Source organism: Scophthalmus maximus, chromosome 1 (assembly GCF_022379125.1).
Source record: "Scophthalmus maximus strain ysfricsl-2021 chromosome 1, ASM2237912v1, whole genome shotgun sequence".
Classification (NCBI taxonomy): domain Eukaryota; kingdom Metazoa; phylum Chordata; class Actinopteri; order Pleuronectiformes; family Scophthalmidae; genus Scophthalmus; species Scophthalmus maximus.
This window is the reverse complement of record NC_061515.1, coordinates 23951100-23970226: the sequence shown is the minus strand read 5'-3', so window position 1 is coordinate 23970226 and position 19127 is coordinate 23951100. Positions and strand designations below refer to the sequence as shown.

General features: G+C 45.6%; 1 protein-coding gene across 2 annotated transcripts; it reads right to left on the bottom strand.

The window, feature by feature from the left end:
- Positions 1-5597: 5597 nt before the first annotated feature.
- LOC118304743 (insulin receptor substrate 2-like) lies at positions 5598-18616 on the bottom strand. 2 transcript variants are annotated; one of them, XM_047333313.1, is made up of 3 exons: positions 15698-18616; positions 14290-14786; positions 5598-8288 (listed from the first exon to the last, which is right to left on the bottom strand). In XM_047333313.1, exons 1-3 carry the CDS (start codon positions 18361-18363, stop codon positions 8284-8286), a joined length of 3168 nt encoding a protein of 1055 aa, XP_047189269.1. In that variant the 5' UTR covers positions 18364-18616; the 3' UTR covers positions 5598-8283. The 2 variants fall into 2 exon arrangements, with proteins under 2 accessions (XP_047189269.1, XP_035485575.1); XM_035629682.2 differs by having other exon boundaries at positions 14290-14789; positions 15698-18615.
- Positions 18617-19127: the final 511 nt, after the last annotated feature.

The following is a 19127-nucleotide window of genomic DNA, read 5'->3' as shown; positions in this document are numbered from 1 at the left end:
ATCCACTGAGTCCGATTGGTTGTGTGCTGTGCGGGCCACCCTTGATGATGAACTGCCGTGCTCTGCATTATAGGCTTGAGCTAATGCCCCATTGGCATCAGTGTCTTCACTGACTCTGAAACAGCATCCCCCTCCCTCACAGAGAACCCGTTGGCATCACTGCCAACCACGCAGGTCCAGAGACTGAAGCGCGTGAAGCACAAGGAAATGTCACGCCACCTAGATTTTTAGAAATGCTGAATGCCTAAAGAGTCCACTATGTGTTTTACCTAAAACAAAAAAAGGTTTAAATATATAAAAGAGGCATTCAGCACACACATATATACATATATATGTATACATTTTGCGCTTTTCTAGTCTTCAAAGTCACATTCTCATATTCACACACAGCGCAGCTATTTGCATTGATTTTTTTTCTGTACAATGTCATTGGTATGGATGAAGCAGCAAAGAAGTCTGCCTCATGACTTACTTTCGTCATGACAGATGTACTGTAGAGTTGGTGTTCATTCACGTCAACAATCCAGATCGAAATCAGGGCACGTGATACTACACGGCGAGTAATGCGGTGTAATATCGCAAATGGAACTTAGACGGCCAATGGATTCACGCATGATTATATGAAAAACAATCTAAATGTTGCATTAAGTAGACAATGTAACAATGTGCGTTTTGGTTTTTTTGCTTTTAGGTCAGCAGCACATCATCCCGAATCCGACGAGTCAGATTGGTTGTGTGCTGCGGCGGGCCGCCCTCAATGTTAAACCGCCATGCATTATAGGCTTAGGCTAATGCCTCATTAGCATCAGTGTCTTGACTGACTCCGCTCTGAAACAGCATCCCCCTTCATTGCAGAGGACCTGGCTGTCAGCATCACTGGCAACCACGCAGGGCCAGAGACTGACGCATGTGGTGCACAAGGAATTGTCACGTCACCTGGCTTTTTCCGAAATGCAGATTGTATCAAAAGTACATCATGTATTGTATCTAATGAAATATATTTATATATATATATATATATATATATATATATTGTATGTTAAATATAAACTACTATATATATGCGCCTCTGACGTCGGAGAGCCCAGCTCTACCCCAACAACATCCCCGGCCTTTCAGAACAGTTTTTTGGGGGTCTGTTGGTTTCTGCCGCTGTCAACCCGCTGCCCCGTACACAACAGCAAACCGGATGGCATAGGCCACCACCGACTCAGAACATCCTCAGCATCGTCCGGCAGATGTCGAAGGACTCCAGCCTCCTCAGGAAATGGAAGTCTCGTGCTGTATATGGCTTCAGTGTTCTTAGTCAAGTCAGGTTTATTGTCCGTGTACAGTGCCATGTACTTGTAGTCCTCCACAATGTCCACAGAGATCCCCCGTGGTTGTCTAGTCTCCTTGATTTTTATTTCCCCCCTGTATTTTCCTCAGCTCCTCCGAGAGCCATTCAGCTCACACAATTAGCACAACAACAGGTTTACATAATATGACAGGTATTTGTTACAGAGTGAGTGTGTGTGGTGTCAAGCTACTGCACAAAGATCTACACTTTTTTTTTAGATCACTTGAGAATAAGGGTGTGTTCACATTAAGCATGCTTGGTGTGGTTTGTTCAAATTCCTGAGGTTTTTTTCCAAGTCAATACAGTGCCTGAAAAGTGCCTGAGGTGTTTCCAGTAATGTTACACCTGAAAACTATAGTGCACTAGAAACGGTCTTATAACTCAATGCGCCTTTTATTCGTTAGACCGGAAAGATTAAATCACACTAAAATAAGATGCAACAAATAGAACACAATGTGCATTAATAGTCAAGGATCATTCGTACTAGTTAACAGCTCTGTGTGTGTCTTTAAATTTGTTTGCCCTCAGGCAGCAAAGGTCACGCACACACAGATGGAAACGTGGATAAGCCGACAGGGTTTATGCAAATTACTCCATGTGTGCATCAAAGTCACTACGACTCCTAATCTCGCCTTGCGTGTTTTGGGTTTTTCGATTGTGATGTCAAATGTCGGTTTAAAAACTCAGATGTCACGCAGAGGCTGTGCTTCCCATGGATTAAGTATCACACACGCCGATGTTTGCATTTTTATATTGCTTTTCCATTAATTCTTCATAATCACAGGAAATGAACCGAGAATTGTGTGTTTTATGATAAATATTGGATTAAATGACATGACACTAATGTGGTTCTAGGGGCATGGCTCTAGGGATGGTGATATTGCTTGATCTGTTGGTCAAATATCTCAACAACCGTTTTGATGTCACTACAAATATTGGATGGCTTGCTGTTAAACTCGGTATTCATGGTTCCCAAAGGGCCGATTTAGCACCATAATCATTTTCGTTTTTTATTTCATTTAAAATCCAATTTACTATTCCTACCACCTGGAAGGAATTTGATTTTGTAGTTTGATTTATGGCTAAATATTGGTGTCGAAACTAAAATGCTGTCTGCATCTTTTGCTTTAAGCCCACTACATATAGTACCAGCTCATCAGAGACACTAAAACATGAGCCAGCTTATGTGTGGCTCTTTTACAACTGTGCTTTCCCTACAGAATGTCTTTTCTCGAAAACGTGATTAGAAGCTGTAAAAAAAGAAAATGTCGGCTGATAAGTGGGGCCAGCAGACTGGAGGATTCCACTCCACTGCTGGCGTGGTAAACAGCAGCAGGGCGTGTTAATGAGCTGTCCAAACATGTGGCATGTAAGTGCATGTGAGTTACAATCTCATATCTGGGTACAGGCTCCCTCAAAGAGTCTTTTAATGCGTCCAATTTTGTTCAGCTATTAAGAATCCAGACATTAGACTTTGTTATGTTTTGTCATATTGGTGAATATTGAATAAAGTCTTCAACACCTCTCCAAACCATGTCGCTATTTCCTGAAGAGGCTGAAGTCCATCAACATCTGCCCGACATCACGACAGGCTCAACACTCAGTTTTCAGCTTCAAGAAAGGAAGACGATGGACCCTGAACCGCATTTGATCTTTAGATGTAGGTTAAAATCGAGTCATTACTTTCACGACAAAATCTATATGTCCAAATTGGAGTTTGGTTTATTGTTCTAAAGAACGCGGCAGTGTGTTATATTTTCATGTGGGAACAGAGGAGCTGTTTGCCTCTGCCGTCCCCTCGGTACAGTCGGAGATGGCGAGTGTAAGTGGGTCACAACTCCTCTCTGCTGCTGAGTAGCGGAGCATGGCAGAAATCCTCCTTGGGCTGATTCAGGGAGAAATAACTGGGACAGTATCGCTCAATCCCCTCAAGAGCCACGGCACTGCATGGAGGCAAGCTGAAAAGAGCAGCTCTTTGCTCTTTAAGGCCTGCTTGCATGCTCGTGAATCCCACGCTGGATACCTCGCAGTCCGTTGTAAAGTCCACGCTGTTCATAAGGAAAATTGCCATTTGGGTGATTATTTCCATTCTAGCGGCCCCGCTGCAGATCAGAGCGCCAACAAATCAAGTGTGGGTTATGGGTTTAATTTCCAGTGGAGCCACTCATGCATTTTCATGAGTGCAGATTATCTGTTCATATTACCAATTTTTTTCCCATGAACTGGTTGTGGTTTCTGAAGAGTATTGCGCCGACAATTCAGAAAACAAAGTCCTGCAGCAAAAGTGACTTGCTTCGTCGTGAAAACAATTAAAATGGCCTATGCCAAATAGAATCTGTAATAAAATATCAGCTGTCACATGCATGTTTATAAAGTGCCCTACAGAATTTTTGTAGGTGCCTGTGTTTAAACAAATCAGCAATCCACTTTCTTGTGCCTTCAGTGTTTCTCACATTTCTAAAATGTTTGTAACTGTCTTGCCCAAGAAACACTTCGGCACACGGACTGGAAGACCAGGGGCTCGAGCCATCGACCTTCCGGTTAGTGGACGACCCCCTGACTCCCACATGATGATGACATGGAATTTCATGGTTCCAGTATCACAGCAATGATGAATTCTTTCTTGCTTGACTATGTGTGTATAAACCAGCATGTGATTGTGAAATTCTAAATTTGGGAAAATTGAGGGCATCCAGGAATAGACCAGATTTAACACACACACACACACACACACACACACACACACACACACACACACACACACACACACACACACACACACACACTTCAAAGGAGCATGCTGTAAACTGTATTTTAGGAACTCTTTAACTGTTTCAGACCAAACAAATTCACTTCCATAAGACACTTTCTTTAGCAAGCTGCTCTTTTTGTCGAGGAGACAACCAGCAACAATGTCCTTCTCCTGAAGTTTGCTTTTGGAGCAGAAACGTGCCTGTGCAGGTTTCACTTTTCTTGAATATGAAGAGAAAGTGTTTGTTTTTTTCAGACGGGTTGGTGCAAAAAGGGGGGTTTGGAGACACTGTGTCCCTACTGGTGGCTTGGTGGTGGGGTCTTATGTAAGGCTGGTTTCTGCCTGGCAGCAGAGCAAAGCCCCACTGACGGTGTCATACTGCTAAGAATTGCACACCAACCAGAGTTATTCCCTCAGTGGCGACCTGCTTTTCTGATGAGTTTGGTTCATAATTGCTTATTCGATGCGAAAGAAATTGGGTGAGACATCTGACGGCTGATATTGACTAGTGATTGGTTGCACAGGCGATTCAGTGGAACCTTTAAAACTGCTACCACTCCGTGATCCACACCGCATAGACCCTGGCTCTAAATGATGCCACCATATTGCAAAAACGGCAGCATCTGTGTCCAGGATATTTTGGCTGATGGGTGGGACTGGGAGGAAGTGTAAGCGTAGATGCGTCGTCGCTCATCATTTACAGTCAAATTCAGAGTTCTGAACTTATAAATACCACCAAGAGGGGGGACTGTTCTTGTGAACAAAATAAACTCAACCCAACTTGAAGGCAAGAAAAGCAAAGACATGCACTATTCCTTTAAATACCACAAACAAAATTCCCTTCACCTCCACTGTACTCAAGAGACAGCAAAGGCCCAAAACCTGAAACTAAAACGATCTGCATGACTTGATAAGAAAGTGAGAAAATGTTTTTTGTGTGATTTAGTATCTGACCCTTGTGGCCTTAGCTTCCTGACTTCCCTGCACTCACTAAACAGTTTTCCGGAGACGTGTGGCTGGGCAGGAAGTCATTGGCTCAGTATAAGCTTCCTGCTTCAGCCGTCTGCAATTAAAAACACTAGCGGAGGAAGAAAGTGTTGGCCTGAGAGTTCAGCTCCTCACTCTCCACAGGATGGAGGTCGGATATCCCCCGTCCCATGACAAACAGTTCCGAGGCTATATGGCCATGATAATGATCTATGGTAACTTAATGGATGAGGGGAAAGATAGTTAAGTTATATACCAGACTGATAGGTTGATAAATCAATTGAATTATGTGGGGGGGGGGAATTAAGTGACACTACATAACACAAAGATAAAATCTTCCTTCTACATATTAAAAGTTGAATTCATGAGAAATAGAATTAACCCAATTGCCCAATGCTTAAATCAAATCATCATGACAACTTTAAAATGTTAATCTTATTGAGAGGCAATACCATGTCATTAAGGCTGCATGAAACATTACTTGTGTTGTGCAACAATAAAAAAATTAAGACAAAGCCGTACATCTTTAAATAAATCCATTTATTTCTGCAGGTTGCTATCCATTAATCCATCAATCCAGACAAAAGCAATACTCCACTACCAGAATATTATAAATCATTAATATCATCTCTTGTGAGCATCAAAATGAACAGTATATTGATCTATGTACAATGGAAGACAACGACGCATTCAAACTGAGTCAGTCCGAGACCAAACTGTGAAAGGAGAATCTGCCCGTGGATGCAGAAATGGGCAAATCGCTTTGAGACAAAGTCACAAACAAAGTTTTTTCAGCGATGAAAGTTAAACACTTGGCAGAATGAGAAAATGTACACAGAGCAGAGCAGCTTCTGCTCATCAGAAGAAGAAAAAATATATATATATTGTTGCAATGTTACATTTGGTTCCAGGGTTGTAAACTAGATTGTACTCATGTCACTATTGCATATGCCATTCGGTAAAGTGTGTCGACAAGGCAAAGAGATAATAGAAAATAGACTTGAGACTGTGAGGGACAAAAAGCATACAATACACTGTACAACCCAAAAGCAAAAAAAAACATCCCCCCTCTTAAAAATCTGTAGCCAAAGTCTTAACACGAGAATATCATCGCAACATATGTAAAATCCAAGTCACATATGTATTTTCAATATTTTTTTGTTAAACTCTGTCTATATACACAATATACAAAAGATAAATAGATACCTCAACAGTGTGGTAGAGCTCTAGTATTACTTAACCATGTCAAAACTGTTACCCACACTGTGTGTCTGTGGAGTTTCCACCAGCTCAGCCATACATTCAGACGTGGTGAAATGATTTACAATCTAATGCACACTGAAGGAGTTGTGAGCCAGTTGGAGTCAGCACAGTGGATGGTGTAAAGACCACAGAACCAGGATGTGAATAGAGGGTTCAAATCATCTGGTAGCCATTTTGAAAGCTCTAGGCAAGGGGCAGAATTGAACTTTTTAGTTTGTAATTTTTCTTGACTGGAGATGGCAAATTCTCTTCTAATCAAAATGTGTTGTTTCTGTGTAACTTTTGAAAAGATCACCATACAACACACCCTTGCTATATCCACGGTGTCTTACGTATCTTACACTAGTATTGTACTGCCTTAGTATTCATCATTATCCTGAAAATACTACGTATGGCCACAGAAGCTGCTGTTCCACATGACTGTCTTATGTTTAATGGAAGAAGTAGAGCATTGTTCCTATTACAAATTCATAAGCAATTAGACATTGATGCCAAATTCATTAGACTCTTCCCTTACAGGTTTTGCTGCAGCCTTGTGTGGTCTGTTATGACCACGAGCTAAATAACTTTACTTTTAAAGGCAGGGTTACTGATTACTGATTTGCTTAACTCTTTTTCTCTTTCACTATGTTTTACTGTTACATAGTTGTATTTCTATAACTTGTAAAATTACATAATTCTTTTTCAGCCAGGTCTAGTTTTTCACGCTATCTGCCACATCTGCCAGACAGTTGAATATCCAGCAAACTTCCATGATGGGGCCAGATGGGGCTGTTGGCCTCTCCTTCCCTCTGTGCTTGTCCAACACTGCTGACAGCTCTTTCTCCCACTTCACTTCAGCACTCACTTGTTGACCAGAAACTGGACTGTGCCCAGTCCATTATCACCTCAACCAGACAGTTGTACCGTCAAATTATATCACAGCAGGGCGGCCTGCTAAACAGCAGGCCGTAGGTTTGAAGGTAGGAGTGTGTTTGGTTTTCATGGCTCAAGTGACAGAGGAATTGTGGGAGGTACCGTGCGTTCAGATGCCTGGTGGTCTGAGCCAGTTCTAAACACATGCTTAACTCTAAAAGACATTTCGAAATATATTTCTTTAAGTCCAGTGTTTGGATTGGACCAAAAAAATAAACTACATTAGAATAAATAAGTGATTTATAGTATAGAAAATACTTTAATATCATTACGATAAATCAGATCTCAAGCAGCCCCACTGTACTGTACATTTCTGAAATTATATATTTCAAAGGGTAAACTAGTCTTTTCACTTTCCACAAGAGAATAAAAATTTAGAGATGTAGGTCCAAACAGACACAGCATCATAGAATATTTGCGTCATTTCATAGAAAACATAAGGACAGCATAGACATTAAGGCATTGGGTAGGTCTTATCAGACATTCATCTTCCAAAAATAAATAAAATATCTAAATATAGTTATATACTCGGTGTACCTTGATATCCTTACTCAATGGGCATTTACTGTATATAATAGGTTTTCATTTTTCACAGACATAGCAGTTGGTCATACTTTGTTTCAGAAACACACACTTGCACACAAACAGGTAGTTGTAAACCTTCCCACAAGTAAATAAATAGTTTGTGGATACTGTGAGAGTTTGGTTATTGTCTGACTAGCTTCACTTCTATGTCCACGCCAAAATTTGGGTCACAGAGAAACGGCCTCTGAAAGTGCAGGTAACATGAAATGGACAAATATACAACCCTACCCTCCCCTCCCCCAACACACACACAAAGATACCTTTCCCGCCTTTGGCAAATTCATGACACGCAGAGATGGTGACAGGATTTTAACCTACATGTATGTTACTGAGAGTCCAGACAGACTTTGATGGCAACAGATACCGATGGAAGGGCAAAGTTGATACTTTTGCCGAGCAGTAGGTTGGGTGAAGACGCCAAGTCAGAGGACAAAGGAGTCATTCAGTCTGAAACAGATGACAAAACAAAAAAAGAGAGTTAATGGACATATCTAATAACATTTCACTGCATGACAATAGCAATTAAGACAAATACACAAGATCTGTTTAAAGTCACATGCTATTGCTGGAAGAGAATGAGAAGCCATTTGCATCCACCCATCAAGGTAATGTCACATTAAATAAAACAAAAAAATGAAATACAGGTGATAGTGCACCTCAGCAATGGTCATAATTATATAATCTCAGATTTTGGAGTGCTGGGGGTTGAGGGGTCTCCTGTCACGTGTTGCTATGGACACACGATGAACAGAGGCAGACCCGTAAAGCAGCAGTGGCAGTGAGCAGTGCAATAGCCGAACTGTATTTGCACTTGCTTGCAAATATTGAATATTATGTAGGGTTTTATCATATTCATAGTCTGTTTGTGTGGAGGAGGGGAGAGAAGAGGATTGCAGCAGTGAAGGGCTAGGGAGGAAGGCTGCACAGCTGAATGTTAGGGTGGGTAGGGGGTGTACGGAGAGGGACAAGTCATACAGGAATGACATGGTCTTTAGGCTGAGACACTCCTATCACTCAAAGGCTGAAACACCCTTTTTCTTTTAAACAGCCCCGAAAAGAATGTCTGTCAGTGAAAGCAAGGGTGTTTTTTTTAATTCCTGGAAAGCTGCCATTTTTAAAGATGTCACCCAAAGCACAAAGAAAACCCCACTATTGCCCGCTGTTACGTTCCCAGAAACAAAGGCCTGAAGGACAGGGGTCGCAGGATGGGAAACTAACAAAATACTGCACAATAACACAAAAATGGCTCAACTAGTGGGTTTTTCGAAAAGGTGACTGGAGAAATAAAAGAAACACAGTCACCCACTGATTCTTTCAAAATGACAGATAAACAAATACATTTGACCCAGAAACAAAAAATGAAGTGGGAGTCACTGGACAGGGGGGTACAAAAATGGCGAAAACTAATAACACACTTATAACTCACTCAAACACAAAACACAGAGCACTAACTGAAGGTGACCCTCTGGACGCATCTGGACGAGATCTTCCCCTAGGGATCCATAACACTGCTTTACTACATTATCTTTTTATGCAGTGGAAACTTTTAACACAATTAAATGATAAAAAGAAGGGTGACTAAGGGAAGTTGAGGACATTCAGGACGTCAAGTCACCAAATCCTAAAATAAGTCGGTATGTCCTATATAATTTACTAATAAAACATGGAAACATTCACTTCGATACACCGACTCCTGAGACAAGCAGAGCAACATCTCATCACTGAGATATTACTGTTTGGCTGACGTGATCAACATTGAACAGTTGTGTTCAATGCTGCCCAGATTTTTTTGCCAGTTTTCCAAATACATTTCAGTTGATTTTGTGCTCAATTATTATATGAAGAAAAAAAAATTGACATGCTGAAGTGAACAAATGCCTACACTTTGCATTACATTCCCCAGCTGCAGCCCGTGGAGAAGTGGCCGGCTCGTGCTGATCTACCCCCCTCCCCGACTGTCTAATTTCACCATGGATAGTCTGTAATCTCATCTGGAGCGGTGGCTGGCTAAATGTGGGGGAAAGACGGCCACACGGTTATCTAGCAGCTAGCACTTCTGTCTGGAACATCCCGGCCTACTTTAGCCCCACTCCCGCCTGTGTCATGACACACACACACACACACACACACACACACACACACACACACACACACACACACACACACACACACACACACACACACACACACACACACACACACACACACACACACACACACACACACACACACACACACACACACACACACACACACACGCACGCACACGCACGCACGCACACACGCACACACACAAACATGCATGCTCGACGCACGTGTTAAAATAAATTGATGAACCATTAATGCGTCTGATAAAGCTTCACATGGCTTAGAGACATAAAGGATGATTGATTGATTGGATTGATTATCGAAGAGAAGTTATCATTATTTTCCTGTCAAATCACAATCGGACCAAAAGACACACAAAACAGGAAAAGAGGCAATTGAGGATGACGTAAAATGAGTGAGTGTGTGTGTGTGTGTGTGTGTGACATCACTAACAATACTGGCTGAATCACGTTAAGAGGAAGTAGGATTTGACTAGATAAGCACGAATGCCTTTAATCTGGCCGACACAAACTCACGCGCAAACGTGCACGCACACACACACTGCAGCCTATGGGCACAGCAGATGGTGGTCTGTCATTAATGGAAGGAGAGTGAGTGAGTAGGAATGTGTGTGTGTGTGTGTGTGTGTGTGTGTGTGTGTGTGTGTGTTCGTTTGTGTGCGAGTGCGAGAGAGACATACTATACAGTAGTGTGTTTACATGCTGGTGTGGGCCCATGCAGGGGGAATCGTGTACCGAGGGTGTTTGCATGTGTGTGAAGATGGAGCAGAGTGGCAAGTGTTTAACTCCCCCTTCCACCTATCTACACACACCCTCTTACAGACTTGCCTTCCAGAGAATCTGCCATCTGTCATAGGAGGGCTCACTGTTCTTGGAGTCCCCTTATGCATTTATTACCTCCCTTCTAACCCCGTCTTCTATCTGCTATCTGATGATGGAAATTATCAACACTCCAGGCAAAAGACCACCTGAAGTACCTACCAGTAAAATGGTAAATGGGTCCAGCTGTCACAAGAATAATTAGACTGTTTTAAATCAAGCTCCTTAGAATAGTCACAGAGAAGGCGAGAGCAGGTTGTGGCTGTCAAGATAAAGGTATTAGTCAGACGACGGGGAGGAAACAAGAGACGGCTGTCTTGGCTAATCTGGGTCTGGTACAGAACATCCACCTCTCTGAGCTGCGGCTAGCCAGGGCTGCGAGAGGAGAAGGGCATCTTGGGTTAGAACACCATCTCAGAGTCACATGGGTCTGGCGCACTGACAAATCAAGAAAGTAAACAAACCCCCGACTTTCATGCCAGACATTAAGACATTGAAGCTGACTCTAGGTAGAGCAGCGGTCACATTTAACACCAAGGGGGGAGTCACGTGCGTCTGGGGGGGGGCGAAGGCTAAATTCCGTGGGTAAATTGGCAGTGCTTTGATTCTGACAAACAGCCACTTCTTCCCTCAGACTTTATTCCAGAAGTTGCACCTGACCCAAGAGTGAGCAGGCTGAAATTTCCAGCCAAAACAAAATTTCACTCAGAATTAATTAGTGGCGTCAAGGCGTGGAGGTGTTGGCTGATGGAAACCTACAGACATTTGGGTCAAGACGGAAGACGGCCAGATAACCAGCAATACATCCTGATAAACACATAATTATAGACCCCCGCCAGTGCGGCCTGGTGCCCTAAACCAGGCATCAATACTATCCAGCAGGCTAAATATCTGGACATGTCGGCGAACCCAAATCCTGTGAGTGGAACTTTGCTGTGACTGGCAGTGAGTGCGTCCGCGACTTCGTCATTGAGGATTTCTCCTGGTGAAGGAGCTTGTAGCGTGTGACCCTCCTGACGTCGATGAATCGATGAAAGCCTCCCGATTACAAGACAGCAAGTCGTGTAGTGTGAACGGTAGTGCGATCTTATGACGCTGAAAGTTGTGTAGTGTGTGTGAGCTATTACTTGCATGAAATGCATTTTTTCAGTTGCAGTTTGGTTAAATTTAGGTATCAATACTACATGGTTAGGATTAGGAAAAGATCATGGTTTGGATTAAAATAGGCCATTTCACAACATTGACTGTGGGCAAATGACACAAAGCCTTAGAGGCAGGGTTAGGGTGAGCGTTGCTTCATGCAGTCCCATGCACCTAGGCTGTAGGGGGCCCTCATCAATGAGTCTATTCGTTGCCTTAATAAGCACAGGCCCCTCCTCTCGTCTTTCTACTGCGCATACAAGGCTATGCTCCATCCCCCCCATCCCTCTCTGCTTGTCTTACTTCTGCTAAGTGAACAGCCTAATGAGGCAGAAGGGCAGCGGAGTTTCACGTGCCATCGTGCCCTATTATGCACACATTCATTTGCTCTCCCACAAACAGTCAGGCAAGCGGCGCTGGAAATCAAAACAGACATCTCTCTCTCTCTCTCTCTCTCTCTCTCTCTCTCTCTCTCTCTCTCTCTCTCTCTCTCTCTCTCTCTCTCTCTCTCTCTCTCTCTCTCTCTCTCTCTCTCTCTCTCTCTCTCTCTCTCTCTCTCTCTCTCTCTCTCTGCACATCGTTCACGGGTGTGAGCTACAGCACCGGACACACACACACACACACACACACACACACACACACACACACACACACACACACACACACACACACACACACACACACACACACACACACACACACACACACACACACACACACACACACACACACACACACACACACACACACCTGACTGCTCTGCATGCGTACGTGCTAGGGTACACCATATGTATGTGCTTTTCCCTCCCTCGCCCTGGTAACTTGTACTCAACAAGCTTTATTAGCACCCTAGATTCTTATTTACATGGAACACGTTCAAAACAACATGTTCAAACTAAAAGACGACAACAAACACGCATGCACATCGTGCAGGAGATGGAGAGGGCCGTCCACTAACCAGAAAAGGACACGTCCGCATGCCTTGGGCAAAACACTTTACCCCTCAATTGCCCCTGACGAATGACGCTCTGTATGAATGTGTGAGTGAATGTGACTTGTACTGTAGTGTGTTTTGAATGCTAGCTGACCATCAAATAACTGCAAAACAGCCATTTTGACTTCAATCGTATACATGTCACCGTCAAGGATTTCACACTGCTGTAAGTTCGAAGACAGATTAAATTAGGGCCCTTCTGAGAAAATGATTGTTTTTCCAAAATATGGGGATGGCTCTTTTTTACCGGAACGTCACTGACTGTACAAGTATAACTTCTCTGCCCATACACAGGATGCCTTGTGGTGATATAAAAGCCACGCTCTATTCAAATGGCCTGAAGCCGACAAAAACAGGCCCCCTCTCTCACAGCAACTTTTCAAACCCACGCTGTCAGGAATGTGGACGGTGACATCCAGTAACCTGATGGCCACAGCAGCTCACCCACTTTGTTGTGTTCCCTCGCTGCCTACAAGGACACCCCCACCCACCGGGGATTCAAATAATTCAGCAGTTGCAGGGGTATATAGACCAGAAAGGAGGGAAATCCCACACATCTCCCCCAGCAAATGGCACCCTGGTGTTATTGATCAGGCCAGGGGATGGTGGGATTAAGCCAGGGGTCTATAGAGATCACATCGATGTGCAACACATCCTATTGGCCTACCCAACTGGAAAAAAAAAACAGCCGGAAATGCCTGCAGCCTATGGTGACATTAAAACAGCACTATTGCCAATAACAAGCTATAGAAAACCTGTTTTGCACACTAAACAAGGAACTATTTGATGTCCCGAACGTCTTACTTACAGTTAACTGTCCGAAGGGTTTTGGTGAATCTTTGTTTTTTGTACCAAATAACCTTTCTGACTGTTTTTATTTTTGGTATCTGCAACCCACAGCTGTGGCAGCGTCCTGTTCTGCCACGGTGCTTGTTTACTTCAAAGCTCTCAGTCTGGTCACGTTTCATAACGGACTCGTGCAAAGTTCACATGCTGAGGGCAATACTGAAAAAGTGGTTTTGTTTGCCAAAGTAAAATGTAGCGACAAACAAGCTACTGGTGTCACAGGATCCTGAAGTAGTTAGAGGCAGCGGATTAGGAGGAGGGCCCGAAGGCAGCGATAGCACCGCCTACTTACGTGCTGTGAAATCCACTGAGCCAGTTAGAATCTGAATCTGGGGGAATTGCAAATTTGCCATAATCCTTGTTTTCTTCTCTCCCTTTACATACAACTGTTTTGGATTTGTTTTTCAATTCAAAAGAGTTTAAATTCCGATTAAATTATTTGTACCCTCTTTTAAAACAACAATAGCTGCCGTACTTATTTACTTAGATGAATGTTTAGAATAATTATCTAGCAATAACACATGAACTCAACCTCACTCACCTTTGGCAGTGGTTGCAGCCTCCTTGAAACCCAAACAGACATATGGAGTGCTGTGTAATCCATTGATGCCCGCCTTGCAGCTGCTGGTGGGTTTGAAGCCGACCAGGTCTTCGCACTTCTCCACATTCCTGTTGTCCAGCAGGTTCAGGGCGATGTAGTTCAGCCCGTTCGGGTAGCCAGACGAGCTCTGGCGGTTCACTGGGCTGCCGTACTCCTCGTCGGAGCCGTCGCTGCTCCGGGACGATATGTTTTCCACCGAGCTGTGCCTCTTCACTTTGTCGCTGTGGGCGAAGGAGGGGAAGACGGGAGTCACAGTGGCGGTGGAGGAGAAGGTCTCTGAGCTGTGGCGCCGGCGTCCCTGCGGATTGGCCCGGATCACCTTGGCGGCGCAGTCCGGGTCCACTGTGGTGGAAGAGGTGGCTCCGAGCAGGAAGGCCCCGATGCTTTCTGGGACTCCCTCGTCCTCTAGAGAGAGCGTCCTCTCCCTGCTGCTCTGGCTGCTGGAGAACCACGTTCAAAACAAGAGATGTTTAGAAATCGTGTAGCTTTTATTTTTATATGAATTCAAAGAAAAATATGACAATCGCAAGGCTAGGCAAAGATTTAAAATATAACCAAATTACTGGAATATTACTAACATATACATGATGTCTTGGCCCCTTTTACACAGGTCAAATCCCAACAATTTTAAAGCTTTAAAATCCTTATCTGCTTATTGTTGCCACCATGTCCATCTCTCGTGATAACAGCATATAACTGAATTAACATTATCAGTGTTCATAATGTTGATTTTCAGACACTTAACTATGGAGATATATTGGTCTCATAAGGGAAATAAATGTGTATCACATGAACAACTAGTGAAAAATAAGAGTTACAAATACATACAATGATTTTTGCGTAACATTGGGAACTCACAAATGCGTGTTCGGATCCACACACAAATACGAAGCAATTAGTGCACACATAAAACTGTTTTTACAAATATGTATATGTTGGCTTTGAAATAGCCTCCAGTGGGTACAAATACCGTAAAAATATTTGTGATTCTTTTTACTCATTTACAGATTATAAAGGTGATAAAGGTGTGTGCACGGCTCGCCAGTTGTGCATGGATCAGCTTCCACGTGTATGTGGACCTTTGAGACTCTTTTTCCGCAGTCCGCTCCAAAAAGATTCACAAATGTACAAATGTTTTTAGTGCTGGTAAAATATTGATATTTATTCAGTTTGTGTGTGCATTTGTTAAACATTATGTGCACAAAATTGTTTTGTGTTGTTTATTTATTTATTTGTCTGTTTGTTGCATTTGTATCTTTTGCTTGTAGATCATGTGATACACATTTGTGACTGTCTTGAGACTAATTTCTCTCCATACACATGTTTAATTACACACTGATATACATACCTTGCCGTGTTCTGAGGAACAAGCTGTGGTGGCGAGCTGGTCATCCCAAACGTCAACTCTATGAAGTCATTTTTCACCTCACTGCCGAGGCCCCGAGACTCCTTCTCACTGCCCAGGTGGTACACTTCCTCCTCCTCCGAGCAGGAGCACATGGACAACACGGGGAGTGTGTCTAGGTGCTCAGCAGGAGTGTCGGCTTCGCTGGGTGAGTGAGAGCCCAGCTCCAGGTTCATGTAGTCCGTCAGGGAGGACCTCCCCGGGCCCCCGCCATCGGAACCCAAAGATGAGGACCGGTTCTCTGTCAATGCGATGGAGGGCTGGGAGATCCTGGCACAGCTGAAGTCAATGTTGATGTACTCCCCGGGACTCCGGGGCTCTCCGGGCACGGGGTGCTCATTCATGCTCGGAAGGGTCTTGAGGGTGTCGAGGGCTAACCGGTTGGGCCTGCCAAGCCTCCCTCTGTAGGGTAGGCTCTCTGCCCGGCCGTGTTTGACAGGAGAGAGCACCGAGGGGCTCAGCTGTGAGGTCTGAGTAGCGCAGGGCTGCATCACTGAGTAATAGTCCGACTCACTGGCCCTCTGCCTCAAACTCTGAGGGCTCATCAACACATACTGGCCATTATCGTCGTTCTTTGAGGCCTGGAGCTTAGCAGGTAGCGTGAGGGAGCTGGCCTGGTGAGCCGACCTCATCGATGCAGGTTCACCAGCTAGCAGGCCCAAGTAGTCGGTTGGGGTCTGGAGCGGAGGTGGGTTTCCGGGTGACATGTTCATGTATTCGCCGTGCCTGTCCGGGCTCTCCATTGAGGATTTTGAGCTACACCACATTCTCATGTAGCCGCTGTCCTCCAGAGAGCTGCTGCAGGGGGAGTTGGTTTTGTAGCCAACGCTGGCAGCTGCCTGAGGATGTACCCTTGGGTTCACGATCTGCTTCGGCGCCGAGACGCACATGGGGCTCATGGGCATGTAGTCGTCGACCTTTCCAGACTGAGGCGCCGCACCTGGTGTCATCGGCATGTAGCCCTCATCACCAAGGTTACTAATTGAACTCCTGGATGAACCAATTTGGATGTCTCCATAATCCTCGGGGTAGCACACCTTGGGCGAGGCAGAATGACAGTGCTGTCCGTGGGCTATCCTCATGAGTGTGTATTCATCCAGGGAGGCTGAGGACAATGGTGCCACCACCCTCTGTTGACGTGGCGTGGTGAGGGAGTGCGTCCGCTTCCTGTAGGCCAGACCCTCGCCACCAGACCCGCTGCCGCTCGTGCCCTCCATGATCATGTAGCCACAGGGGTCACTGGTGTCACGTGATGGAGGTGTGCTGGACAGGGAGTCAGGGGTGTCACTGCGGTTCAGGGGGAGGAATCTGGGTTCACTCGGGCTGGAGCTGTAATCATCACACAGCATGAAGCTGGTGTCGCTGAGGGAGCCGGAGATGGAGGCGCTGCAGCTGAAAGTCCGCCTGGCTTTGTCGGGAGTGGAGATACAAGCCCCCCCTACGGGAGAGATGCTGATGGGGCTGGAGGCAGCCGGAGGGGAGTTGGACACCGGCATGGACTGGCTGTGATGCAGGTTGGAGGACGACTCCAGCATTTTGCAGGTGCGCCCACTGCTGAGGGCTTGAGACCGGCCGAAGTGATTTCCAGAACTTGGACTGGTGGGACTCCCGTTCACAGATATGGATATCGACACGGGTCGGGTCACGCTTCCATCTCCCTCACTGGCAGTTCTTGTTCGACATGACGTGAACTTCCCCCCCGGGGACGTGGCCGCCATGCTGTCGGTCCTGGATCTCCTCACCAGGCCCGTCTGACTGGGCGGGGGGTTGTTGAGGTTGCGCCGCGTGGGCACAGAGATGGGGTTGGTGCTGGCCGACTGGCTTTTGCTGCGCGGCCTGAACTCGCACAGCTCCTTCATGGCCTTCATGGCCTCCAGGATGGTCTCGTGGATGTTCTGCGCCACCACAGTATCCTCCGCCTGCATCCAGAACTCCCCGGGCCCGGTGACCGCCGACCGGCCGACCTCGATGAAGAAGAAGCTGTCCGAGTGGCCACATCTCCTGATGTTCATGAGCTGCAGGCTGACGGCGGCTGCTTCAGAGTTCAGCTTGACGAAGCTTATGGTCCGGCTGGACAGACACAGCCGGTACACTCCGGTGAGGTTCTTGATCTGACCCAGGCCTTTGGACTTCAAGTTGACCTGCCACACCTCCTTGTACGCAGCTGTCGCGGGAGCGATGAGACCATAGCTGGCCTCCTCGAAGCCCACCAAGGAGGAGGTGGCTGCGGGGGCATCGTACATCTTCCCTTCCGCGATCAAGTCCGTCAACACGTCGTACCAGCTCTCCTGCTCCTGCTCGCTCTCCGCGGCCACCGCGAAGTACTCGTCCTTGGTGTAGAGGGCGATCAGGTGCTTGTGCTTGGCGTCGGCGCGCTTGTTTACGCACAGACACGAGTCCAGCGTTATGAGCCGCCTCGCCGCCGACTTGTTCCGCCACTTCTTCTCGCTCTCGTAGTACTCGAGGCGCGCGGCGCAGCGCTCCGTCGCCTCCCGCAGCACGAAGAAGCGCCGGTGTCCGTGTCGCTGCTTCCGCAGGTAGCCGCACTTCTTCACGCCACTCGCGCCGCCGGATAACGGGTGTCCCCCCGTCGCCGGAGGACTCGCCATGTTCTCTCCACCCCTCTCTCTATCTCTATCTCGCTCGCTCTCGCTCTCTTTCTTTTTCTCCGAGTTGCAACTGAACAAAAGTCCCTTTTTTAAAAAAAAACCCAAAACAAAACACAAATTTAATAACCTGTTTTAATCGAATCCATCGCAGGCGTCGACCCCGTGTGTCCACTCGTCCGCCGCAGTGGAAAGAAAACAGGACGCTCCGCTCCGGTGCTGGAGGAAAAACAACATGTGACGCCGCTGCTCCACAAACAGTATAAAACCATGGAGTCGCGGGGGGCGGGGCGTCCTGCAGGGGCCGTGCCTGTCCATCATCCGGCTGGGGCGCTGCCCATTGGCTCATTCTAATAATTCGCTGCCGACAAACCCCGCCCATGTTTTGTTTTGTTTTCTCAACAGCCCGCATACGTAGAAACAAACATGAGTCGTGTCCTACTGCAAAATGGAAGTGTTATGCAAAAACAAATACGTCGTCGCACATTTTTTAAAAAGAAAAATATTTTTTGAATGGTGCTATTATGTACCGTTAGTGTCGCACACCATCTCCATTCATTTATATCGTGTTTCATTGTGATTCACAATATATGCTGGATTGCGACCATTCATACATATCAGGCAGCAACACTGTAAACAACCTCTGTTACACCACTTGTTATGTAAGAAATGTTGTGTTGTGGCCTATTTATAATCCTGTGGGTATTCCTCTCCTACTGTAACCCAGCATCTCCTTTTTCACCATACTTCACCATGTATCCTCTCAA